This window comes from Dipodomys spectabilis, unplaced genomic scaffold (assembly GCF_019054845.1).
Source record: "Dipodomys spectabilis isolate Male_0828 unplaced genomic scaffold, ASM1905484v1 ptg000783l, whole genome shotgun sequence".
Classification (NCBI taxonomy): Eukaryota; Metazoa; Chordata; class Mammalia; order Rodentia; family Heteromyidae; genus Dipodomys; species Dipodomys spectabilis.
The window spans coordinates 11,338,120-11,365,103 of record NW_024871460.1 but is presented as its reverse complement, the minus strand read 5'-3'; the positions used below and the strand labels follow the sequence as shown (position 1 = coordinate 11,365,103).

Genomic DNA, 26,984 nt, shown 5'->3' with positions numbered 1-26,984 from the left:
GATTTATGCCAATATACAATGCTTCCTGAGAAGAGGCTGAATTCATACTACAGTATTCTCTCAATCAAGCCATCCTAGTTTCCCACTTCCTTCTTTCTAGTTTTGTTCACTTCTTTCCACAAAAGTAAGCCCTACTTCAGCCTAACTCATGTGTTCCTTGAAGTTCTACTGCCACTGAGCTTTCTTCCTATAACATAATTTCTGCTTTCTATATCCACAGCTGTGCAACAATACTTTCTGCATAAAAATCTCTTCTCACTAAATTTGGATCTGTTTTAATGTGCTACAGCTTACTTTTTTTTCTTCAAGTGGAAATCCAATCTCATTGTCTGTGCACCTGTATGCTGTATTTTCCTACAGACATACTAAATTATTTAGCAGAAAAAAATCACCAAAGGGAGAGGGGAATTATAAGCTGGGGTTCTATCATATCTCAGAGAATAGTGACAAAGTTTTCATCATGAGAAAATATTACCTTAAGAGTTAGAATTCTATTTATTTTAAATTATATTTAGCAAGAAACAATAACTTTTTCTTCTTATTGCTTGGCAATCTGGATGTCTTTATTTGGTCTTTTCCTCCTGTAATTCTCTCTGCAATCTTGTTCTTTCCTTCTGTAACCTTGTCCCCAAAATAAATAATTCTTAAGTTTAAGTATGAGGTCCCAAAGGCTCTGAGTTCACTGCCTCATTTCGGACTCCCTCGCCCATCACACATTCTTCAGACAATGAGAGATTCCCCAGGCTCTAAGTTCACTTCTATATCCACTACAGCAATGCTTCCTCCCTGTCCTCCCCCTATATAACCTCTCTCACCATAAGTTCTCCCACTGTACATTACATCGCAAGGGGCCTGTGGTTCAATTCTGCTAAAAGAAAAAAAAATTCTTCTGCCTGAACAACCACATGGAACTTTTCTTTCTCCAACCCTTATATACAGTGCTGAAAACCAAGATTGGGCAGTGTCAGGAGTCACTGAATTCCCTCTGATTCTCTTTCAGAGGGTCATTTCACCCCCCTGGGCCTTCTTCTCAAACCCAAACTGACAAAGGGATGAATCCTATGTTGGATCTCTAGTCTTTACCATTGCTGGTCATGCATTCACTGGCTGTCTTCTATTTCCTGTTTATGTCTGGTAAGTGACTCATATCAATGGGCCCTCTGTTCATCTGTCTCTCTTTCTACACAATGTCATGCCAGAAGGACACCCTATGCCATTCTTGGTCAGTCTGTACTCGTTTCGGGACACCTAAATAGAGAATTTGACCTCAGCTGGAGAGACCTTGGATCAATCAGGACATCTCCGCACGCGCACGCGCGCACACACACACACACACACACACACACACACACACACACACACACACACACACACACACACACAGAGCTACAGACTCCACCCCTCTAAATCCTCTTGGACTCTGACCCTCTACTTCCTTCCAGAATCCTGACTCCTCCCTTCCATGTCCTCACAGACTCCTCCCCTCCACTTCCTCACCAGACTCCCTCTAAAGGATTACAAAACATCTAACTTTTACTACAACGATTTCTGCTAACACATGGTAAATGGTCAGAGGATATATTCATGCTTTCTTTGCTGTCCAGGCTCATTGTCCTCTCCATCTCTCTAAGTAAACTCGCTCTGTCAACCAGTCACCCTGGGCCTGCCAGCCTGTGTGCCTGACAGGCACAAGCCTCCCAGCCATCTCCTCTGGAAGAGTAACTTTACTTGTCTTGTGAATATAGTAAGTGCTCTCCTCTCTTTCTCTCTCTCCCTCCTTTCCTCTCTCTCTCCTCTCTCTCTCTCTCACTCACTGCTTTTCTCCCTTCGAGAGCATCCACCCACTGTTAGAGTGGACTTCTTCCTTCCTGCTTTTCCTCTTTTGTCTGCTTATCTGCTTGTCTGCTTGCCTGCTTGCTTTCTTCCTTACTTACTCAATAACACTTTGTCAAGTTTCCTTACCATGTGACCATGTGACTCCTCTAGAAACTTTCCAACTTAGCCATGCCATTGGCTTTCATGCCACTCCCACACTTCTGCCAAACATACTCTTCCTTCAAGCTTCTGGTCAGCCAAGTCAGGCTTCCATATCAAACTGAAGTGCTACTACCTTAAACACTAACTTTTTAGTACTGTTATTTCCTGAAGCTATTTGTTTTTTGGCTTTAATTGTAACTACTTAATTGGCTCCACAAAAAAGGGAAGTTTTAAACTCAAACCACAAAGAAGCTCATCAGATTTAGGTCCTTATAAATGTTTGTAAGGGTTATTACTCTATATTAATTGCTTAATGTTAAGCTCGTCACCTTTTTATTGTCAAGGTGATGTACAGAGGGGTTACAGTTACCTAAGTAAGGTAATGAGTACATTTCTTGTCAAACTGGTTACCTACTTCCCTCACTTTTCTCCTACTTTCCCTCCCCCTCAACCCAAGCTTGTCATTTTTATGTAATTAAACTGAAGCTCACTTAAGTGTTTATGTCAAGGTCTTTCAAATGAACTGTTTCACAAGTATATGCCACCTTGGATACAAAGCTGACAGTGGTTTCAATCTCAATTAGTATATTAAAGTGTTATATTTAGTTAAAGAATAATTAACTGGATTATTTAATCAGTTGCATTTCAAAACTCTCATCATGACCACTATTGACTTTTGTCATTACAGATTTGGTCCTCGTCAGGATTAAGTCAGACCCACAGAGGGATAAATAACACTTACATATATTTGTTGGTCAAACTTAACTTTTATCCTCAGTAAGTTCCCGGTAATTGCTGTTTAAAAACTATTTTTATTGATCTTCTTGTTGCTTCTATTGGAATTAAAAAGGATCTCTTGGCATAGACTCTTACCTGATCTGTCAATCACGTCCCTCCCCCCAACACACACATGTGACATGTGACATGCCATTAATCAGCTGAGATAGTCTATCCCAGAAATACCAAATGGGACATTAACCCAGCAAGGAGAAGAGACACATAGCACAAATCTTGTCCTAGCTATGAGGAATCATCCAGGGTAGCTGGAAAAACTGTGCAGGTAAGAGAGGATAGACTAAATTGAGTCACTTTGTGCTTTCCCTTTCAAAATTAACCAGAGCCTGGAGGTCAAAAGGAATTAGTACATAAGCATTCCTATCTAATGTTCATACCTTCTAACTTGGCTGGAACTTGTTCCTATTACCTGCTATTTTATATTTATAGTGAGTCTTGGACTCTCCTGGCTCTTCTACACATACTCTATAGTCCAGACATCTACAGTCCAGTTACAGGAAATGAGCAGGGCTCCTTAACCACTCCATTCCAGCCCAGCTTTTGACTAGTTATTCTTAATCATTCCACCATGCTTTCCCCTACTTAGTCACCAGATGTTAATCAGTCAGAAGTAGTCAGGGATGTTAAGTACCAAGTCTAGGATTGCCTGAAATGCACAAGACAGGAACTAGTCAAGGCTGCGCTTCCTACTGTTGTTTGAATGCCCTTTAATGTTTGTGTTTTCTTGTTGTTCGGCCCTGACCTTGTAAGACTTCTTCCAGATTTCATCCAAAGATATATGCATGTGTTCATCACCAAGGAACTATTACTGCTGCCTTCTCTAAAACTGCACAGCATCCCTACCTTCTCTCCTAATGACATATTCCCTTGTCAAGAGGAATTAGCTAGAGAGAATCTATGCCCCTTTATAAGTATCAAAAGCTGGGGTGTTTGGTCCGCCTGGTCTCCCTTTGTTTTCTCTCCATGCAAGATTACATGTGACCCTCCCTGGAGACCCCACCCAGCACTTACAACCAGGCAAATGGCACACTTGGAGAAAATGGGATGCTACTCATTATCTGAGATTACATGCTCATCCTCTGAGGTCCCTTCCTCATCCACCTCAGCCTTGCCTTCTTTGGACAGTGAGAGGTTCCCCATGCTCTGAGCTCACTTCCTGATTCTCTGCAGCCACATCTCCTCCCTGCCCTCCACTGCAGCCATACCTCCTCCCTACTCTCTTCATAGATATCCTCTCTCCCTACCATCTGTAGGTTTTCCTTCTCCATAGTACATCTTGCATGGGCCTTCTGTTCAGTTCATGTAATATTCTCTCTTCTGCTTGAACAACCATGTGGAGGTCTCCTTTCTCTAACCCTTACAGTTAATTAGAGATAAGAGTCTCATGGACTTTCCTTCCTGGGCTGTCTTTGAAGCACAATCCTCAGATTTCAGCCTTCTGAGTAGCTAGGATTACAGGCATAAGCCACCAGAGTCCAGTTGATTTTATGTATTTTCGATTAGAAAAACTAGTCATGGGCTGGGAAGATGGCTCAGTGGTAGAGTGCTTGCCTTGCATGCCTGAGGCCCTGGGTTCAATTCCTCAGCACCACATAAGCAGAAAAAGCTGGAAGTGGCACTGTGCTACAAGTGGTAGAGCACTAGCCTTGAGCTGAAGAGCTGAGGGACAGCGCCCAGGCGTTCAGGCCCCATAGCAGACAAAAAAGAAAAGAAAAGAAAAATTAGTATTATTATTTTTCAAAATTATATGCATATATACATCTACATATAAATGCATATTTTTATCACTAAAATAAAGGAACATTTATTATGGATATATTTAAGTGTCGAATATATTGACAATAATTATACAGCAAGATCTATGGATTAATTTGCTTGTTTCCATGGGATGGTGATATTAATGGTTTGTTTTAGATATAATTTCCTGGGAGGCAGTTATGTAAGTATCATCAAAAGAAAACTATCTTATAATCTTAATTTTGTCTCCAGTTCAGTTTTATTCTTTCCTAGTGTCTTTCTCATCAGTCCCACCTACAATAAAGGCTTTGTTACTTATCTTCTTATTGAATGCTGCTACTTTCCCCCTGGCAATGTCAAAGTAATCTTCACACTGTCAATTTTGTTGGAATGAATTCTATTAACTCTCTATAGATGACTTCCTTCTGTCTGGGACTTGCTCTCAGGCTGACTGCTTCTACATGTAAGCAAAATGCTTTGTGCTCTTGGGTCTAAGACATAGACTTATAGAGTTTCTAAAAAGTTCAGGGTTTAATCTTTAGCATAGTATTTCCAATCATGCACTTGTTTCTTATCTGTTTTAGAGGTCAAGCTTTCTGCAGCCTTAGCAATTTTTCAGATTTTTTTAAAAAACTTATTTTCTTTCTCAGAGAGGCTGTAATGCATATCTCCTCCTGAAGATATTTCTTTTCCCAAAAATAATACACAGAAACATAATCCATACAGAAACATTTCACAACTAACTCCATTTAAGTAAGATTTAATGCTTTATTTTCTTTTTTCCTTTAGAACTGGAACCTACCATCTGAAGCATGTGATTGTGTAGAAAGGAACTTCTATAGTAACCCATCTCACAATACTATATAATCTTTTACGTTATCTAGTGGTTTCTATAGTTTCATTATAACTGTTCAATGTTTTAGCTTTATCTATAAAATAATTTAACATAATATGGCTCTTCTAATTATTCAATAGTGATGCCCAGGTATAAAAATCAAAATAAAAAAGACTATCTATAGCAATTCTGTGAAATTCTTTTATTTTCCCTTTACAAAATGATTCTGTCTTTGAAATGCAGCCAGGTTAATGTCAATTAAAGCTTACACTTAAACTGAATGTATATTGTAAATAAACACATGAAAACTTTGAATTAAACATATTTAAAAACTTTCAAGTGAGGGTAACAGGTCCTGAGTTAAGGTCCCAAAAGTGATGAACACATACCAAAAACTATGATAAAAATATGAAAAGTGTAGAATCTTAGTTGCTTATAGTGTAGTAAAACAGACAATTATGTAAATAATTAAAAAGTTTTGTAGAAAATAGTGGATCAAAATGTATTGTAAATCCATGAAAGCAATACTGTAACACAAAGAGCATTAAGATTAAACTGATACTTTCTTTTATATCAGGTTTCCTCATTTCTATTCCAAAAATGGCACATTCCCCATACCGCTGTGTTATAGTTGTGTGATTATGCATATATTAATTTCCTAGAGTTTCTAGAGTTGGACAGTTAGAAGTATAAATCAGGCTGCTGTATTAATTAAATCATCCAAAAAAACAACAAAATGATTCTGATATTCTTTTGAGACACAGGAATTCAATGGAAAGGCAGAGTTTGAGAAATAAAAATCATATCTTCTGATAAAATTTCCTTTTTAGAACTAAGCATTGTAGAGGTAAGATAAATTTAGCCATTTTAAAGTATGTGATCAGAGTCAGTTGTAAAGTTTTGAAAATGATGTAAAACTATACTTATGTGGTAAATAAGGAGTGTAAAGTCTGAACAGGGACACCTCCCTCCCTTTTGGCTAAGTTTGCACCCAGTATCTGTTACCTAGGTACCTGGCAGGCCTGGAAGCAGTCAAGTTCCCCTCCTGCTAGGTCACATCCTGGGCCATCTCTGATCACATGCCTCCCATCGGACCTTAGGAGGATCCTAGACCCTGAGGTCACATCCAGATCCAGTCTGGCTACACTTTTCTCCCACCTGGCCACACCTGGCGCAACAGTTGTGTAAATAAACTTCTTCTCCTGCCTGAATAGCTCTTGGTATTCAGTATTCTCTTCTTCGGCTACCTAATGAAAACTACCTATTTAATATACCTTACAAGGAGGAACAAGTTTTTTCAAAAGAATTGATTCATCACATTTCATTTAGAATACTGCAAACAGAAATATGAAGGAAACTGTGAGTGGGCCTTTATACTCATAGAAAAAAAAAATGATCCTTTATAATTTTGTACCTAGTTGGAACACTAGTACTCCTGTTAGACCTTCCACAGGCATACAGAATCTGTTCTAGACTGTGGTTCTTAATAATGTCAATGCCACTTTCAACCATTACATTATACTTATATAAGATTTTAATTATTCTTTAATCATACCTATACAGACTGGTGGGCTGGGCTGCCAGAAGTATCGATTTTCTACCTGAATGCAGGTTATTCTTTCCTGTCCTTGGAGCTCATATCCTGGGTCACACTGAAAAACAACAGTGTCCCCAGGTTCTCGTCCATCTCCATTTCGAGTCCCATTCATAGGAATCCCAGGGTCACGACATGCAGTAGCCACAGAGCCTAACAAAAACAGAAACAGAACGTTCAGGTTTGAAATCATCAAATCAGTTTCAGTGCTCTGAAACCTATAGTAGTGTAATGTTTAGATTTTAGAAATGTACTCTTGTGTGCCTTTAGAAATTAATTAAAAATGTGTGGGTCAATTTAAAAATGCCTGTACAATAAGTGCTTTTTTATGTTGAATCATTTATTTTAAGAAGTGGTACAGCATTTTAGTCACTAAATATTTAATGTGCTCCAAATTATCGCATTCCAAGAACAACACTTTGAAAAAATGGAAAGGGAACTGTGTATTAGGAGCAAAGCATGTGTGGGAGATCACTTCTACTAAAAGTCTTAAAAAGAGACTCTCAAAACTCAATTGTTTTTTAATAATAAGGAAGCAGAAAAATAACAATGAAATTGAAAAAGACAAGAAATTTCAAAAAAAGTTTTGTGACTTACATGGAAAGATGTTTAACACCATTAATAGTTATATAAATATAAACAAAACTAAAATATTGCCAGGCACCAGTGGCTCACGTCCATAATCCTAGCTACACAGGAGGCTGAGATCTTAGGATTGCTGTTCACCTCCAGCCCCAGCAAGGAAGTTTTTGAGATTCTTCAAGTAACCACCAGAAAAACAGAGGTAGTGCTGTGGCTCACAGTAGTACAGCATTAGCCTTGAGTGTAAGAGCTCATGGCCAATGCCCAGACCTTGAGTTCAAGCTCTACTACTGACAAAAAATTGAAATATTACCACATACATACCATATTTGTTAGATTTTTTAATTTATATATATGCAAATAATAAATACAGGCAAAATTATTGGAAAAACTCGTTGGTAAGAATATTTTCTCTGTGGGGGGGAAACTCAGGCAAAGTTTCTGTAAAAGTAAACATTTTTTTGCTCTACAGCATAGAAACTTCACCCTTGGCAATTTATCCCCAAGAAAATGGTAAAATGATTGTAAATTCACATCATAAAATGATACTCTGCAATAAAGCAGAATGATCCACACCTGCAATTTAGATGAATATCAAGAAAATTACACTGCCTGAAAAAAATCTCAAAAAAATATTTCTTGTCTGATTATTTTATAGAACATGCTTAAAGTGAAAAGATGATAAAATTAGGTAAGTAATTAACAGTTGCCGGGGTTTGAGTGAGTTGGAGGGACTATAAATCAATAAATGAAAGGATAAGGTATTCCTGTGAAGGAGCTGTTCTGGATCTTCCTCTCAGTGGTATTCACAGAAATATACCTAGAACTAAATAACCATCATATGTGTCCTTGAAAAAACAGTGAAATCTAAATGAAGTTGGTGGCTGGACAAGGGCTTAGGTTGTAGAGCACTGTCTTATCCTATAGAAGACTTGAGAAAAATCACTGGCATGGAACAACATATTAATCAAATGGAATATGTCAGTTTTCTGGTTGTGATATTCTACTATGAATCTTGCATTGAAGAAAACTAGGCAGATTTGTAAAACCACATGAACAACAAGTATCCCAGAAAAAGTTAAAAAAAATCACTAGAAAAGAAAGTAGTATGAATTCATAAGGAAATAAACATTCATTTATGTGCATACATAATGTGCATGCAATATTTGACAATAAGTTAGTTCCAATTTTGTAAATTAAAAAACTAAATATTATTTTGAATTAAAAATGTAGATTTACTGTAATGAATTAATCACGTGACCAACTAAGTATTAAATTTTCAGACAAAGAAGCTGTTAAAATTTTATTTGATTTACTTTATTAATGCAGGACTCAGCAATTGTCCACATTATTATTCAATATTTAGCATATTAGAGTAATGACCTAAATTGCTAGATTACAGACACATAAACAATGTTCACTGATTTATTCAGTTACTAACTAAATATAGGTCAGGCATTATACCAGGTGCAGGGACTACAAGGAAATTAGTAGATATAAACAGAACTGAGCAGACTTAATGTGCAGATACGTAAGTAGGTTGATAGTTAGGTAGATTAATGAAAAATCAATAGACATAGCCATTTACTAATACATTAACCAAACTGGTCATCCATCAAGCTTGTTGCCACTCATTGATCTAATACACATGAATAATCAAGAAATCAGGCAACCTGCACACAGTATTGAAATGTTCTAATGTTGTATGGAAATCAAGAGGACATGAACAGGAAACCAAAAAAATAAATAAATGTATGATATTATATCTGATACTACGTGAAAGCATCAAGGAAAACAGAATAGCAATCTCATACAGAGTTGGCTACAAGGTTACCGATCACAAAAATGAAGCAAATCTATTTGGTTTTCTGAGCAGTTGATTTTCTTTTTTTTTTTTTTTGGGTCCAGTCGTGGGGCCTGAACTCTGGGCCTGGGCACTGTCCCTCAGCTCTTCAGCTCAAAGCTAGCACTCTACCACTTGAGTCACAGCGCCACTTCCCGGTTTTTTCTTTTTGCTTATGTGGTGCTGAGGAATCGAACCCAGGGCCTCATGCATGCAAGGCGAGCGCTCTACCACTGAGCCAACTTCCCAGCCCTGAGCAGTTGATTTTCAAGTAATCAACTGTCTTAAATTTTCCTCTTCTGATAAAACAACTTTCCTGAGCAATTGCTATCTCTCATTGTTCTGGAGACAGAAATTCTCCTGATAAGAGATACTGTCATAGGTCCAGTGCCAGTGGTTCAAGCCTGCAATCCTAGCTACAGAAGAGGCTGCGATCTGAGGACTGCTATTCAATGCCAGCCAGGGCAAGAATGTCCATGAGACTCTTATCTCCAATTAACCACCAGAAAACCAGAAGTAGTGCTGTGGCTCAAGTGGTAGAGGACTAGCCTTGAGCTGAAGAGCCCAGGGATGGGGTCCATTCAAACCCCACCAAAACAACAAAAAGAAGAGAGATAATATCATAAAATAATAAGCCCTATTAAGGTAATGCTAAAAGACAGAAATGGTAACCATAAAGAGAAAATTTACCCTTGCCAAAAGTTCAAATACACCTTATGAAATGTTCACTTTCTCTTCAACACCTCTAGCCTTGCCTGTCAATTGGTTTTGTAGGATTTGTTCTTCATTGTTGTAATTAGAACTGAATTCATATTGAATTCAGGGAGTGGGATGAGAGCAGGGTCTTAGTTTTTAAGCATTGTGAGTCATAAGATATGGGCAGTTATATTTCCCCTCTCTGAATAAGAAACTCTTACATTGTGTCCATTTGGTAAACCCAATTATAAAGTTGTCCTTAACTTGTTCAGTTATGATGGCTCCACCAAAATTAAAACTGACTTTGGATTTGATTTAGAATAGATGACTAAAGAATACATTCTTGATCTAAGACTTATAGACACTTATCATTGGAAAGAAAATATGTAATTGGAAAATATAAAATAGAGTTTTTTTAAAAAGAACCACAAGTCACATGAAATATTACTGGGACTCTGTGTTGAACTCTTTGTTCAGAAAATTATTTATGATGAAGAATTAAATTTGAGCTTCAGATGTAGCTCATATTTAGAGCATTTGCCTTCAATGTATGACTTTGATTGCCATCACTGCAAAGAAACAAAAACTCAACAACAAAATGTAAGCATACATATAAGACAATTACAGAAACATTGACATGAAAGAGGCCATGTAGTCATGTCTTAGGCGAGCATGATAGAGAAATACGATTTTGTTCTCTTCTCAGATTTCCTGGCTTTAATGATCTAAGTGGAAGAAATAACTAAAATACTTTTCATATCACAGTGAATATATGCATGTGAGAGAATGTTTGCCTTGGGCTTTGTTGAATTGAAAGGATAGAGGTGGTAAGTCCCCACCATTCTTTTTTCTCTCAATGAATCATCAAATTAGAAGTACAATTTTTAAAGCACACAGAGAATGATGAAGTTTAATTAAAGACTATTAGACTTTTATTTTTACATCAGAATTGTTGAAGTTCCAAAAACCAATTACTTACATACATAAAGAAACCATTACTTGCTGTGAATATTATTGTCTTACTTTCTTTACTTATTCAATTTGGCTTCCATACTGACTATCCTCTGTGTTTGTGGGCAGACAGAATTAAAATGATTTTAACATCATTTCTTTTTTTAAAAAATTTCCTCTAATTAAGTAGAACCATTTAAGGAACTATACCATATCTCCTTGGGAGTTAGGACCAAGATAATCTCATAAAATTAGGATGATGAACAACTAATTACATATTGTAATCTTATTAAAAATTGTCACATAATGTAAAGTACATGACTGCTTTTTATTAGTTTTTTTAAATTTTTCAGAAATTATATATTTCATTACCTAATTGTATTTTCTTTTTCTTTTTTGTTATAATAATTTTTCAGTAGAAGTTTAATCCATGCTCTGTCCTAATCTGGCATAATGTATTAGCTGTTTATAGAGGATAAGGGAGTTTGGTAATTAAATATTTCATCCATTATTTGAAACAAAATTTTTAATCCCATATCAGAAAGCAGAAAGCTGCTCATCAATGCATTGTAATAGGGAATTTCCATTTCTGTTCTAATTTTTTTTAATTCAAGTGGCTTACAATTTACTAATGAATATAGGTAACTTCATTCTACCAGTATGCAATTCATGCCACCTTTTTTCAAATATAAATATGTAAAATTCCATCAAAAATAAAAGGTGTGAACTCCTTTGTCTTCCCTCTTCTGATGGTGACATGAAAGTGACATTCTGGAAAGTAAGTTAACTTACATGTGATGACAGGAAAATACAGTATGGATTTAACTCACCAAATTCTATGGAATTGACAATAATAAGGTAACTTCCTTCCTTGTATTCTTCACCTTAACAGTATGTGCCATTTGTGGTTTAATTAGTCTAAAATGGGAATTATCCAGTGCTGGTCTCTATGTAACTGTGAATTTTGTTTCTTGTGTTACATGATTAGTTAGTAAATCATCATCTGGAAGGGTATATGAATAGAAGTGTAGGTGAGCAGATTACAGTGTTAACATGTACTATTTATGGGTCATTTTATTCATTTAACACACCAGGCTCTGTGCTGCATTTATGTAATCCACAAGAATCCTGAGAGCCCTTATTATTCTTATTATTCCCATGAGAAAATTGAGGGTTAAAAAAAAACTAGGAACTTCTCAATTTTATACCAGTATTTAGAAGCAGTTAAAGTGGGAATGGAGATATGAGACAATCTAATATCCAAGGGGCATCTATTAATAAGTGATAATCTAGCTAGGTGCCAGTGGCTCATGCCTGTTATAATCCTAGCTATTCAGGAGGCTGAGATCAGAGGATCATGATTCAAAGCCAGCCCGGGAGACTCTTATCTTCAATAAAAAGCACTCAGAGAGCCAGAAGTGGCACTGTGGCTCAAGTGGTAGAGTGTTAGCCTTGAGCTGAAGAGCTTAGGGACAGCACTCAGGCCCAGAGTTCAAGTCCCATGACTGACAAAAAAAAAGTGATAAAGCCAGTGGTATTATATTATTAATTATACATGAAGGAATGATCATGGTATAAATTCAGTGATATAAATACTAAAATGGAAACTTCTAAAACATGTTATTAAGCTTTAAGTGTTATTCTAAAGTCAGAAGAGCAATTATGTAGAGATCTATGTTCTGGTAATAGTATCCTAAAATATACACATTTATGAAACCTTAAATAAGTTAATTTCTTAATCATAACAACAACATTTGCACAGACCTGGCCATTAGAGTCTGACCCATAAGTTTCATTATTACATACTGGCTTAAATTGAACTCTATGTATATAAGAAGTAGAAACAGTTGTTTAACATAAGAGGCAATTAAATTATAATAGAAACCAATAAAATACTGATTAAAACAGTGATTACTTTTTTTCTGTTGAGCGTATAAAGTATGCATGACACTTCACTAGAGGCTAAATTTATACTCTTAAACTAAAACACAAAACCTTTATGAAGAATTGTTATCATCTGCATATTTAAATGAAATAACAAGCCCCAGAGATATGAACTGATTTATTTAAGCAGAGCTGCAACATGAATTCAAACAGTAGTGCTCTTAACTACTATAGCCAAAGTAGTCCCACTATCAGAAATAACAACACAAAGCCATACTCTACTAGTGAGTATCCGACAGCTATTTATTGATGAAAGCAATGTCACTGCCAAAAAAATTTAGATCCATGGTAAAAATGGGAAGTCCAATTCTTTTATTGCAAAGACAAAAGAAATGCTGCTGATTTTTTTATGAAGAAAATAAATTATTTTTATAAAGTAATTAGAAAAATAAAAATAATTAGAATGAAATGTATTCATAAACAGCTAGATGGATATTATTTTCAGTAATTATAGTAATAAGAACCTCTCTTCTCTCATTGTTTCCTCATTCTCTCTGTCTTCTTTCTACCCCTTCTTTTGATTGATATTTTTCCTTATAATTTAATTTATTGACAGAAGGAGTGAGATCAACACATTCTTGTCTTACCAGTAACAGATCAGTCAACCCATTGTATTCAAAGGTCTGTTCCCTAATGTTACAATAAAGAATTTAAGAATATGTCCTTTTCAACCCTAGGTTTTGTGTTGTCTTTCTTCACCCCTCTACTTTTTCATCATTACTAAGCATCACTCATCTTTTCCGAATGTTAAAATGTTCTTCTAACTAGCCTGTATATTTGCCTTGTATCTTCCATCCTAGCACTCTGAAATCAAAGAAGAGAATAAAAGCTGTGCCCTGGTGGCTCACCCTGTAATTTTGGCTGCTAAAGAGGCTGAGATCCGAAGATCTCTATTCAAAGCCAGGCCCAACAGTAAAGTTGATGATACTCTTATCTCCAATAGATCACTCAGAAAAAGCCTGCAGTGGCATTGTGGCCCAAATGCTAGAGTGCTAGAGGAAAAGAAGCTCAGGGACAGAATCTTGGCCTTGAGTTCAAGCCGCAGGAACAGGAAAAACAAAACAGAAACAGAAATGAGAACAAAAGCACCATCCTTTCCCAACTACATTTCCTAATTCCCTTAATTCTGTTTTTTAGTTCCCATAATAAGACATTTATGGAACATCTCATCAGATAAAGATTCCTCTACAACTATCTCCTTTTTTATTATCAGACTTCTATCTATGTTATTAACTAGCTTGTTATAAACCCAGGCTGCCAAATGCTTTCAACTTACTTTTCAACTTTTCTTTTTGTTTTTCTTTCTTTTTCCTTCCTTCTTTCCTTCCTTCCTTCCTTCCTTCCTTCCTTCCTTCCTTCTTTCCTTCCTTCCTTCCTTCCTTCCTTCCTTCCTTCCTTCCTTTTTTCTTCCTTTCTTCCTTCCTTCCTTTCCTTCTTTTTCTTTCTTTCTTCTTTCTTATTTTTGTACCAGGTTTTGGGATTGAAGTAGGCCCTGGTTGTTTTCCCTGAGCTTTTTTGCTCAAAGATAAGCAATCTACCATTTGAGACACAGCCCCACTTCTGGCTTTTTGGTGGTTAATTGGCGATAACAGTCTCATGGCTTTGCTGAACAAGATGGCTTCAAACAGCAATCCTCAGATCTCAGCCTCTTGAGTAGTGAGAATCTTGTGACCTGTAGTTAGATGTGCTAGTCTTTACTCCAGTGGCCCATGCCTGAGTAGTTACGATTACAGGTGTGAACTAGTGGCACTCAGAGACTTCTTTTATTTCTTAGCTTCCAATTCAACAGCCTGTTTTGATTTTCTTTTTTAGATTCTTGGATGATTTTCGTTGTTGTTGTTTTTTGAGGGTAACTGTGGCTTTTGTCAACTTGTCAATTTGATGGCAGAAGGAATCTCACAGTATAGTCCTGAATACTTACTTATTTCATTCCATAACTTCTGAATTTCACTATTTCTGGAAAATATCATTTTTAGCTTGCTACTTTTGAATATCTAACTTCTTTTCTGTGCTCTAGATAATTTTATGACTGGCATTTTACCTTTTTCACCTAGATATCTAATAGGTTCCTCATCCTTTTTTTACCCAGAATATTTGTAAAATTATAAAATCTTAGCCAGTTGTCAATGACTCATATTTGTAATGCTACCTACTCAGGAAATGGAACCTGAGGGATCAAGATGCAAATAGTCTTCCAGGCTCAATTCTAATTATCCAACAAAGAATGAGGCTAGAACTCAAATCATAGAGCACCAGGTATGAGCAGCAAGCTAAGCAAGAACTTGTGACCCTGAGTTCAATATCAGGCATGATAGAAAGAAAAAAGAAAAGAAAGAAAAACAAAAACAAAATCAAACAAACCAAAAAAATAACTAAGTTTAAAAATCACTCACACGGACACAGAGGAAACCTTGGCAAAACTGAATTCTTATAATCTTTTTCTAGTTATATACTGGTGATTTTACTTTATGTTGTATCATAAATTTCTAACAAAATTTGATTTTTTGGCCTGGTTATTATAATAAATTGGAAATAACTAATCTATAACTTTTTAACTTTGAAAAAGGAACTTTTTCTTTTACTAAAAATTGTATCTAGGGCTGGGAAGGTGGTTCAGTGATAGAGTGCTTGCCTTGCTTGCATGCCTGAGGCCCTGGGTTAGATTCCTCAGCACCGCATAAGCAAAAAGAAAAAAAGCCGAAAGTGGTGCTGTGGCTCAAGTGGTAGAGCATTAGGTTTGAGCTGAAGAGGTGAGAGACAGCGCCCAGGCCCAGAGTTCAGGCCCCACGACAGGACCCCCCCCCCCAAAAAAAATTGTATCTATTGAAGTGTTTGTTTGTTTACTTATTTATTTTTACCCATAATGTAAAATTACAGGAAGGTAAAAGTAAAACAGTATAAATGAGATTGAGAACTTGGGGAAGACTGATGGGTGGACATTAATCAAGATCCACTTTATTCATAATGACTTGTTGTATTGAAACTTCTTTATGCAACTACTGAAAATAAAAAAGTAATTGTTTTACAATTACTTATCCCACGTAGAACAATATTGCAAGGTATTTAGTTAAATCAAATTATATGTAAGTGTCTGTCTTCATAAGCATTACAGAATTATTAATTATGTATTTGAAAAGTTTATATTGCACTTAAAATTTATTTATCCAATAACTTGTCTTTTCCAGTGAGTTAATTCTACTAGAAGTTGATTGCATTTGTTAATAAGTACGTATGACTTTATCAGCTCAAGTTTTTCTGTGCTCTAGGAAGAAATGAATTGTCCTCTTACTCAGAGTGTAGAGACAAGCTTCTGCAATCAGCAGAAATAGCTCATTAAATAAATATTTGTGGAGTGAATGAAACGCATAGTTAGTTTTCCCAGATCATTATTTATAATATGATATTCTGGAAACTGTGGATATTTATCCCAAGTATATAAGACAACATTCAAACGGCATTATAATTTGATTTAATTCATGTTGGAAAACCTGAGGTTATTTTTATGGGAAAATATATAATAGTAACTACTATCATACCAGACTAAGTTCTTATCATTGTTGTAACTTATAACTGCCATAAATATATTTCTAACTTCTTATATAATTGAGTTTATCATTTCATTGGAAATATGTATTTCTTGTAATACAGATTTCATAATCCTACCAGTACTTACATACATTTCAACTAAACAGAAATGATTACTTGAATTATTGAGAGATTGTTATGAATTACCACCTTGGTACCCATGAGCAACGTAGCACTACAGTTTTCTTATTTCACTTTGAAATATGAACAATAAATACTTCATCATCACTCATAAGTTCTTAAGTGTCCTTTTTAGAAAATTAACTGCTTTGTTTAACTTTGTTTATTTCATGACTTTTTAAAACAAAAACTTTGTATATCATGCAAAGGAGTAAATAATGCCATTAGAAGCAGAAACATTAGTTTATATACTCTGTTGCATTAAGATCAGAATAATGATCAGATTGTCTCATTTTCTGAATTTTTGCTGCCTCAACTGAAAACATATTATAGAAATATTTTATGAGCTTTTTAAAGAATTATATGGAAAATTTAAATTTCTGTTTCCACAATGATATGTATAATTCTTGAAATATGTTTAAAGTAAGTCTTTAAAAATACATTTCAATGTTCATTTTACAGTGTCTTTAATTTAATTTAAGAGATATCCAATATAAGCAATTTAATAGATTGGCATTATTTCTTTGGGGACTTCAGTAACATCATGGGACTTCAATAACAAATTTAGTGCTCAACAGTCTTTATATTTTTCTCTTCTATGTTTTTTACCTGATTTTATTTATTTCTTCAGGGTCAGGAAGGGGAGGGGTCAGCTGAGGGGTTTGAACTCAGGACCTGGGCACTATTGCCAAACATTTTTCCTTAACGTTAGCACTCTACCACTTTGAGCCACACACCACTTCCAGTTTGGGAGTAATTAACTGGAGATAAGTGTCTCAAAGACTTTTATGTCTGGGCCTGTTTCATACTCTGATTATCAGTTCTCAGCCTTCTGAGTAGCTAGGATTACATTTGTGAGCCACCAAAGCTCAGCTTGCTTAATATTTTTGTACTGACTAAATGCATGTCATTATAGTCTCTTGGAGACTACAGTCCTATTTCCTTAGAACCTATAATTAAATCTCATTTGGAAATAGGAATATTTAACCTGGAAGAAAAACTCAATTCAAAAACAAATCAATAAGAAAACACTTAAAATGCTTATTGTATCCTAGAGGTGGATTCTCATCCTGCAGTAGAGGTGGATTCTCATCCTGCAGAAGTTTGCCCTTGATTTGTACATGATTCATCACTTTTATAAAGAATGTTCACCATCATTATTCGGCCTATACTTTGCCAGCTACAAAGACATGTGGCTGTCTCTAGAATATCATTATGTAACAAGTTCTACATCTGACATTGTAGTTGTCTTTTAATAGGAGACTAGACTTCCCTGCCTTTTTGAACACTAAGGTTCCAATACTCCAACAAAAGTGGGTATATAGCAACGCAATAGTTTCTTTTTATTTTTGGAATAAAAATGTAGAATTCTATTAAAGTTAGCTGCACATGAAACTGACACTACATCAAAAGATTATAGACTACTTCTTAAGATTCAAATTTAAAATAGAATTTTAATATTTGGGAATAACTATAATACAAAGCAAAAAAGAGAGGAAAACCTTATTTAAATTGTTTCACATTATTTCTGACATACAATATTTATCTTCAGTTTGATTTCAGTCTTATACTTTAGAAACTTTGCCATTCAGTTCAGATTTCACATGAATTAAATATCAAGCACCCAGGTTCAGTGCCAAATTCTGGAGTCACAAATACCAATAGGCTGGCATTCATCCCCTTTAAAGAAATGGGTTAGGAAGAACAGAACACAGGTAATAGCTTTAAAATAAAAGATGGATGTGGTAATATACTCACATTTTAATTCAAACTGAAAATGTCTTAAGCAGAAGATACATTAAAGAGAACTTAGATTATGTGATTTAAAAATGTAACTCAGGAAAATTGATAATGAACTTCTCAAAGTAATTAAGTACATGAAGAATATTTTTAAATAAAAGTACTCATCAAGAAATTAGAATAATCTATGGGTACCTAAGATGTCTTCACATGAATTGTCAGGGCATGACAAATAACATATAAAATAATTATTTGTAGTATATACTCTCTTTCCTTTCTGGGCTTCTTAATGCATTTCACATTGTTATTGGTATGCTGCATTTTGGTGCTAAGGATGAAACCCAGTGTCCCATACATATTTGGCAAGTGTGAATCAAACCTGAAATCCTTAGTTTATGCATTTAACTATATATTTTAAATTAAAATGAAAGATTGCAGATTTTACTTGACAATATATGATAAAAAGATGCTGATTTTATAACTAAAAATCTAAGTAATATCAATTTATTGTAATAAAGGCCAACTAAGCAAAGTCCATGGCTGACAGGTTCTGAATAGTGACTGAGAGCTTTTCTGCTAAGTCAGGGTTGAAGCAAGTATAAGAACTCATCCCTTTTATTATGTGTAGTACTAAAGTTACAACGAGAACAATTAGGAATCATTTAACTAGGGATACAAGTGGACCCATTGCAACAATGAGATGTACAAGTTGTTATGTCGAAAAACAGACTTTACAACTTTGGTGGGGGGGAGGGTGGATAGGGTAGGGAGAGGTGGGGGGAGGATGGGAAGGGATGGGAAAGGGAAACAAAGAGGAGGCAACAATGCTTGATAAGAAATGTACTCATGATCTTGCCCATGTAATTGTAACTCCTCTGTACGGTATTTTCACACACACAAAGATTAAAAGATGTCTTAATTTGGAACTAAATAAAACTGTCCGTGATGCAGAAGGTAAGTTCTTACTTATATGTGGAAAAGAAATAAAAAGAAAAGAAAAAGAAAAACAACAATCCGTTAAAAGAAATTACAGATAGACAAATTAATTCAGGATGTAAGAGACAGAAGAAAAACAACAACAGTGCATTTATATACAATAACAATACATTATAAGAAAATATTAGGGGGGCTGGGAAGGTGGCTCAGTGGTAGAGCGCTTGCCTTGCATGCCTGAGGCCCTGGGTTAGATTCCTCAGCACCACATAAGCAAAAAGAAAAAAAAGCCAGAAGTGGCGCTGTGGCTCAAGTGGTAGAGTGCTAGCCTTGAGCTGAAGAGCTGAGGGACAGTGCTCAGGCCCAGAGTTCAGGCCCCACAACCGGACCCCCCCCCCCCCAGAAAAAAAGGAAAAAAAGAAAATAACAGGTTTTAAAATGTTCATTTATAATAGAATCAATAACTTACTTAAGAAGATGAAAAACTATAAAATATTGAAAGAAAGAAATAAAAACAAATAAATGGAGAAAGGGCTTTGTTGACGGGTTGCCAAATGTTAATTGCCCAAATCTATATCTATAATGAAATCTCTATCAAAATCTCAAGGACATTTTTAGAATAGAAAATATCCTCAGCTCAACATTTCACACAAAACTACTAATAATCGTAATTTTAAAAACTTATGAAAGAACAAAATAGGTTGTATCAGAATTCTAGATTTCATATTTTTGTATAGTAACCAAGACTGTAATATATGGGCCAAAAGTTAGACATGCAGAACAGAGCAGGGAGTCACATAAAACAACAACAGTGAAACAAACCCACAAACATGAATATACAGTTATATAAGCTATTGACAGAGTGCTTGAGTCTGAAGTTCTGAGCCATGAGGTTAATAAATAACTATTGAGTCATGATGTGCTAGTTACATTTCAAGAAGACCAGTTAGACAGAAATGGGAATAATAGCTAGCAGGAAGAATGAAGTACAGTGTGAGGCTATTTGACTAATAAAGTACAGGGAACATTAATGAGAGTAGGAGAAAGGCAGGACACCATGCAGTCCTTTAAGGCAGGCAGACTTCAGACCCTCATGACTAGGGAATCTATTTCCTTGAGAATTTATCACAATCAGTTATGAGCTTTGGTCCTTTGTATTACCCAGCAGGGACAGATTCTTCACAGAGGTCAAAATGTGAAGAGCATGGAAAATGCTTTGTCCAAATCAACTATTTTGTGGACAAAAGACAGCATGACACCCGGTGATGTCCTCCCTGCAGAACTAGAGTGGAAGAAGACTGGCAAATTATGAATTTAAGCAAGGGATGGAAAGGCAACTGCTGAGAAGCAATGATGGCACATAGACAGCATGGAGTAGCAGCGGCAGACTTAAGTAGCGCTGATTAATCAGAAGTGCCTTGCAGACTTGTACAAAGAACAGACAGATCATGAAATGGGAGTCGTGAGGCTGATGACAGTGGTATGATGAGGACGATAAAGTAGGTATGTGACCTAAATTTCAGTAAACGTCACTCTTCACCAAATTTGCTAAAATACATTTCATTGTTTGCATCTTATTGATGAAGGTTGTTGCTGTTGCTTGACTCAGGTTCTTGTTGTCGTTGTTGTTGTTGTTTCTGTAGTTGTTTAAAACTGATTACTCTTTTGATAAGAAACTTTTCAATCAGAAAGGAATAGTAATCTAAAAGGGGACTTGAAGGAGCACTGAGTAAGAACCTGACAATCTAAATACATTCTGATTTTCTAGGTCTATACCAGTTTATGACTATTCTTAATCATAATTTTTAATAGTGCTCCCTTTCATTGTAAAAACAAATCAAAGATTTAGCAAGTTATAGTGCTCCAATCTTTGTTTCCTAAGGATAATTTTGAATCGAAGAAACACATATTTGGGGGTACAAAGGCTACAGAATCAACACATTTCCAAAAGAGTCAATTGCCAAATAATTTACCACACTCTATATACTGGGGGGGGAGGGGAATTACAAGTAGGACAAAGTGTATGGGCTATATTAGGCAAAAATATTTATTAAAATAGAATTTTTTCCCATCAAATCAGTTTAATCAGGAATCATTGATTATTGGCCTATAGTCTATTTACACAGACTTGAATACTATTTGTTCAATAATTAAGGGACTCATAAAATTCATTATTTCAAGTGCCATTTTAAAATTAGCCTGCCTGCATATAGGACAAAGTGCCATCATCCAAAGGGGCACTGGTTCTTTCCTATAGAATACATGCTCCCCAGATTCTCTCTGCTTTGCTTGTGTATATCCCCTGATTTTTGAGAGTGTGGCCTTTGACAGAGTGGCCTGGGACCATGCTTAGGAAGCTAAGTTGTTTCAGGTGTAAAACTTTATTACAACTAATAGGGTCTTACCTTTAGAATAATGATGTAATGATATATAGGACAAGAATAATGGCACAATGATAGTAATTTCTGAGCATTTACTATATTCCTAGTATGAAAGTAATCTTTCAAGCACATATGGGCGTGAGTCATAAATCTGGGCATTGAAGGTAATAGGTGTGAATAATTAAATTTCAGAAACAGAATTACCTTTTCACAGTCCTATATACAGATTTTTTAAAAAAATCACAATACCATTTACATGGAAAGTACAATGTATTCCTAATTTTAAAGTAAAAGAAAGGAGAATAGTTGTTAAACTACCACTAAAAAGAAGACAGTTTGAACAGTTCTCTAACATTTTGGCATATTGTTCTTAATCTGAGAGACAGACAGAGAGAAAGAGAGAGAGAACCACAGAGAGAGTGAGAGAGAAAAAGAAAGTTAGAAAAGAAAAGAGAGAGACAGAAACACAGAGAAAGAAGAAAAACAGGAGAAAATAGTGCAAATATAAAGATTATTTAAGTTGGTTACTATTTCATAAATATTCATTTATGTTTACAAGTTATCCAATTATTTTCCTACTTTTTATTCCCCTATTCTCTCTTTTCCTCAAGATACAGACTTTAAGTGAAAATGTGAAGATATTGACTCTTGGTTTATACTTTTCTCACATAAGCTTGGGTTATATAATCTAAAACAATCCATTTATATTAATCACTTATTTTTCCATGGATGAATTGGAAAATCTTGCTAGGTTTCTGTTAATATGAATGTTTAGGATATACAAATAGAAGTTTCTTAAGATAATATCCACAAGAAGAGAATGCATTGACAATAAAAATAAAAATAGCATTTTTTTATTTTAATTTACACTCGTGATTTCTAACTATTACTAACTATAAAATTCCTTATGCAGAGCAACATATCTCATTGTTGCAATGGGTCCACCTGTATACCTATTTAAACAATTTGTTGAAAATGAACTTTATGGTCTGGGAAGGTGGCTCAGTGGTAGAGTGCTTGCCTTGCATGCGTGAGGCCCTGGGTTAGATTCTTCAGCACCACATAAGCAGAAAAAGCCCAAAGTGGCACTGTGGTTCAAGTGGTAGAGGGCTAACCTTGAGCTGAAGAGCTGAGGGACAGTGCCTAGGCCCAGAGTTCAGGCCCACAACCGACCAAAAAAAAAAAAAATACCAAAAAAGAAAATGAACTTTACAACTTTGTTGTGTGTGTGTGTGTGGGGGTGTTGATGGGAAGGGATGGGAAGGGGAAACAAAGGAGGGAGCAACAATGCTTGATAAGAAATGCACTCATTACCTTGTCTATGTAATTGTAACCCCTCTGTACAGTATTTTCACAATTAAAAAAGAAAAATGAAAAACAGAGCAACATATATCAAACTGCTTGACAGTGGTGAAAAATAAAACATGTGAAAAAAATAAACCCCAAACACTGGTAATTATTTCTTTTTTTTTTTCTTTTTTGGTTATGGAGCTTGAACTCTGGGCCTGGACACTGTCCCTCAGCTCTTCAGCTCAATGCGAGCACTCTATCACTTGAGCTACAGTACTACTTCTGGTTTTCTGGTGGTTTATTGGAGATAAGAGTGTTCATGGACTTTTCCTGCCTGGGCTGGCTTTGAACAGAGATCCTCAGATCTCAGCCTCTTGAGTAGCTAGGATTACAGGCATGAGCCACTGGCTCCCTGCTCTGGTAATTATTTCTAACTCATGACATTTCATTGTTAAAGGATCTCTTTGAAAACAGACTAATATATTTTGTCAAAGACAAATACAATCTACCAATAATATTCATAATAGTAAAAACATTAAATTTATAAAAATTTATGGTTGCCTTTTCTAAAAGGCCAAGTATTCATTTCATTCTTCATCTACAATATATCACTTTTTTAATTTTTTTGCTTTGCTGTGCCTGGCTAAAACATCACATTTTAGAAATATTATTATTTTATGGATATACAGATTAGATTTACCCCCAGACCATACATATAATGTATATATTAAACATTAATTTTGTGATTAGAGTTGGATTTCATTAAAGATATGTCACTAGGTATATACAAATATTCCAGAACTCATAGAAATCTGGAGTCTGAAACAATTCTGACCCCACATATTTTTCATAAGATATGCTTAACACATGTGAAAACCTTTGTATCGTAAGTATTTTTACTAACTGAATTTTTTTAATCACCATCCTTATTTAAGGGATAAATGCATTGACAACTGAAAGTTTCATCAATTAGTACTCAAGTATAACTGTTATTTTTCTATGTATACTTTACCTTCCCTGTAAATGAATAGGAAAACTAGAAATAGTACTTCAGTTTGTTAATATTTTAAAATGAAAAAAAGATCAGTCAAATTAGTATGAATCCTTACGTACCATTCCTGTTTTGTACTTAAGAAATGAAAAAAAGGAAGACTCACTTGAGAACTGAATTGCAAACCCAGATTTGCTGATGTAAAAATCCGTGTCAAACTGGATGGTTACAATGTTGAGAGTACTGTGGATTCCTTCAGGAATAAGAGATCCACTAATTTCCTTCAAAAGCATCTCATTTTCTGGTGGTCCATCCCAGACTCGAAGAATATCATGTGATGCTTCTGTATCAAAAGCAAGAAACTGCAGGCTGTGGAAGAACCATGCATCTCTGTCAACAAGAATTCACTTATAAATAAAAAATGAGAACAAATACATTTTCTGGATTTTACTAGGTATGAATAATGCTAACAGCATATATATATATATATATGTATATATATATATATATATAAACCTGTGTGAACTTATCTTGAGACTGAAACCATTATTTCTTTATAATGAAATTATAAACACTATTTGTGAATTTCAGTAGCTGCTGGTATACAGAGGTTTTCTTTTTTTGTTGTTGTTGTTTTGTATGTGTATTTGTTTTCAGTGTTGATGAATTTTAACTGTACTCACAAAAGGTAGCACTTATCTAGGACATTCCAAGTACCAGATGCTGTATAAAATACACCACAAAAAATAAAAATAAAATACATTGCATAACTTTTATTTGTTTAAATTTTATAATGACCTAATGGAACAGGAGCACATTTTTATAACAGTTTTATAAAGCTGTCTAGTGGTATTTGGATAGATAAAATAATTGCCTAAAGAATGGCTGAATCGTAAGATGAACTTAGGTTGTTTGACTGTACATACTTTTACCCCTGTTTCATTTTAAATGTGCCCCATTTTGTCTAACCTAGAGAACATTGAGCATCTGACACATTTTGTGCCAAGTGCAAATATGAGCAAATGAATTAGATGGACATGCCTTACGCTATATTCATGCTCATATTCCACATATACTACAATCTTCAATTTGGGTTACATACCACTATCAAAAATTGTTCTGTTGAATTTAATATTTTTGAATTTAATAATGCTGCTACTATGTCAGTAACCAAGTGCACAATCTACATTAAAGAAAAGTGAGCTTAGGACAGATCCTAGGGAGCTTATTTTGAGTTCTGCCTATCTCATTACAAAATTCAAGATCTTAAAATGGGGGAGGGAGCTATCTAGAAGCCTGTCTGAAATTTAATTTAAATAACAACTGCTCTGAAATTCTAAAGATAGAGTGAGCAATAACACACTAACTAGTTCATGTCAGGGAAGAATTTGTTTATTTATTAATCCATTCCTATCAAATGGAGAAAAGAAAACTCTAAACAAAAACTCTATTACTTCAGGGACGTAGTATTCTTAGAAACCTGAGTGGTTTTGTAAGAGGAAATCTTTGAGATTTTTTTTTAAAGATGCTTTTTCAGCATCCCTTGAAGTAAACTAAAAGCCTCTAACTTTGTATCTCTGCCCCTTGATCTAAACCAAGTTCTTCGCATAGTAACTTTAGAATCACCTTGACTCCAAGGAAAAATTCACTTATAAACATTATGCAAGGAAGTCAAACTATCCCCAAACAGATTTTTTGTCTTCTTTTTTTTCATTTTAGAGTAAACAACCAAAACTCAGGAGATCCTATCTCAGGAAACTTGTTCCTGTTTCCTTTACAAAGGTGAAGGCCTAAACAGTTCTGTGTAATTCTTCCAAATCCAGAGACAGAGCTAAAGTTCAACCTGACTACACTGGTCATGTGAGACTGTTTTAACTGACTCTCTGACCCTCAATCCTCTCTATTTTACCTGAAGCCAATGTCCATACCTTTGAAGAAGGCTGAAGATGTATTGATATGTTTGGTGCCTTCCCAACACTGCCAGATATTAAATCTCCTTACTCTGCCCTTCACCAGGTCTTTTGATTTGGTATAAGGGAACAAATAGCCAAGACTATCTTGGGACTTCTGGACCTTGGACCTAAAAACCCAGTTCTAGTGTTGATTTAGGAGTTAAAAGTTTAGTACTTATCATAGGATAAATAATCATAAGCCACCTACAAAACTCAGCACAAAAGAAATGATAGCTTGGTTTCTAAAGCAGACACTTTAGAGATATGTTTAGATGAGAGCTCAGAGTTGTATTTAATTCTTTCCTGTTGTTGTTTCTTCTAGAAGTTTGGGAAGCTGAACTAGGTGATAGTGACTTGCCCAACTTTGAATACCTGTGATACAGATGGATCCAGTATCTGTGGATATCAAAAATTAAAAGAGCAAAGATGCTAGGGGCGGAAAAATTCTCAAGTTCTGAGCCTTGTTAAAAGTTTGAAAACCAACCTGGCACTGGTGGATCATGTCTGTAATCCTAGCTATTCAGGAGACTGAGATCTGCAAGAAAGTCTATGAGATTTGTATTTATTTATTTGTTTGTTTGTTTGTTTGTTTGTTTCGGTCTTGGGGCTTGAACTCTGGGCCTGGGTGCTGTCCTTGTGTTCTTCAGCTCAAGGTGAGCACTCTACCACTTGAGCCCACAGCGGCACTTCCAGTTTTCTAGTGGTTTAGGACTTTTCTGCCAGGACTGGCTTTGAACTGTGATTCTCAGAACTCAGTCTCCTGAGTGGCTAGGATTGCCACCATGCTCAGCTTGAGATTCTTATCTCTAATAAACAACATAGAAAAAGGCAGAAGTTGTGCTTTGGCTCTGGTGGTAGAACACTAGCCTTGAGCGAAAGGAGCTCAGTGAAGCACCCACACCCTGAGTTTAAGTCTCAGGACTGGGAGATAAAGAAAAAGAAAAAAAAAAGTATGAAAACCTTCCTTCTATTCTAAGAGCTAATGTGAGTTACTACTTCTACCTACAAATTAAAAGCATACTAAGGAATACTTTTATT

General features: G+C 35.4%; 1 protein-coding gene across 4 annotated transcripts in view; it reads right to left on the bottom strand.

Moving 5' to 3' along the window:
* The window catches only part of Csmd3 (CUB and Sushi multiple domains 3), a 926,836-nt gene that overhangs the window by 224,631 nt on the left and 675,221 nt on the right, over window positions 1-26,984 (bottom strand). For all 4 annotated transcript variants that reach the window (XM_042673149.1, XM_042673151.1, XM_042673150.1 and 1 more), the window contains 2 exons: window positions 24,161-24,363; window positions 6,900-7,091 (listed from right to left, as the gene is read on the bottom strand). In XM_042673149.1, the coding sequence (XP_042529083.1) occupies window positions 6,900-7,091; window positions 24,161-24,363 (395 nt within the window). The remainder of the gene's footprint in view (window positions 1-6,899; window positions 7,092-24,160; window positions 24,364-26,984) is intronic.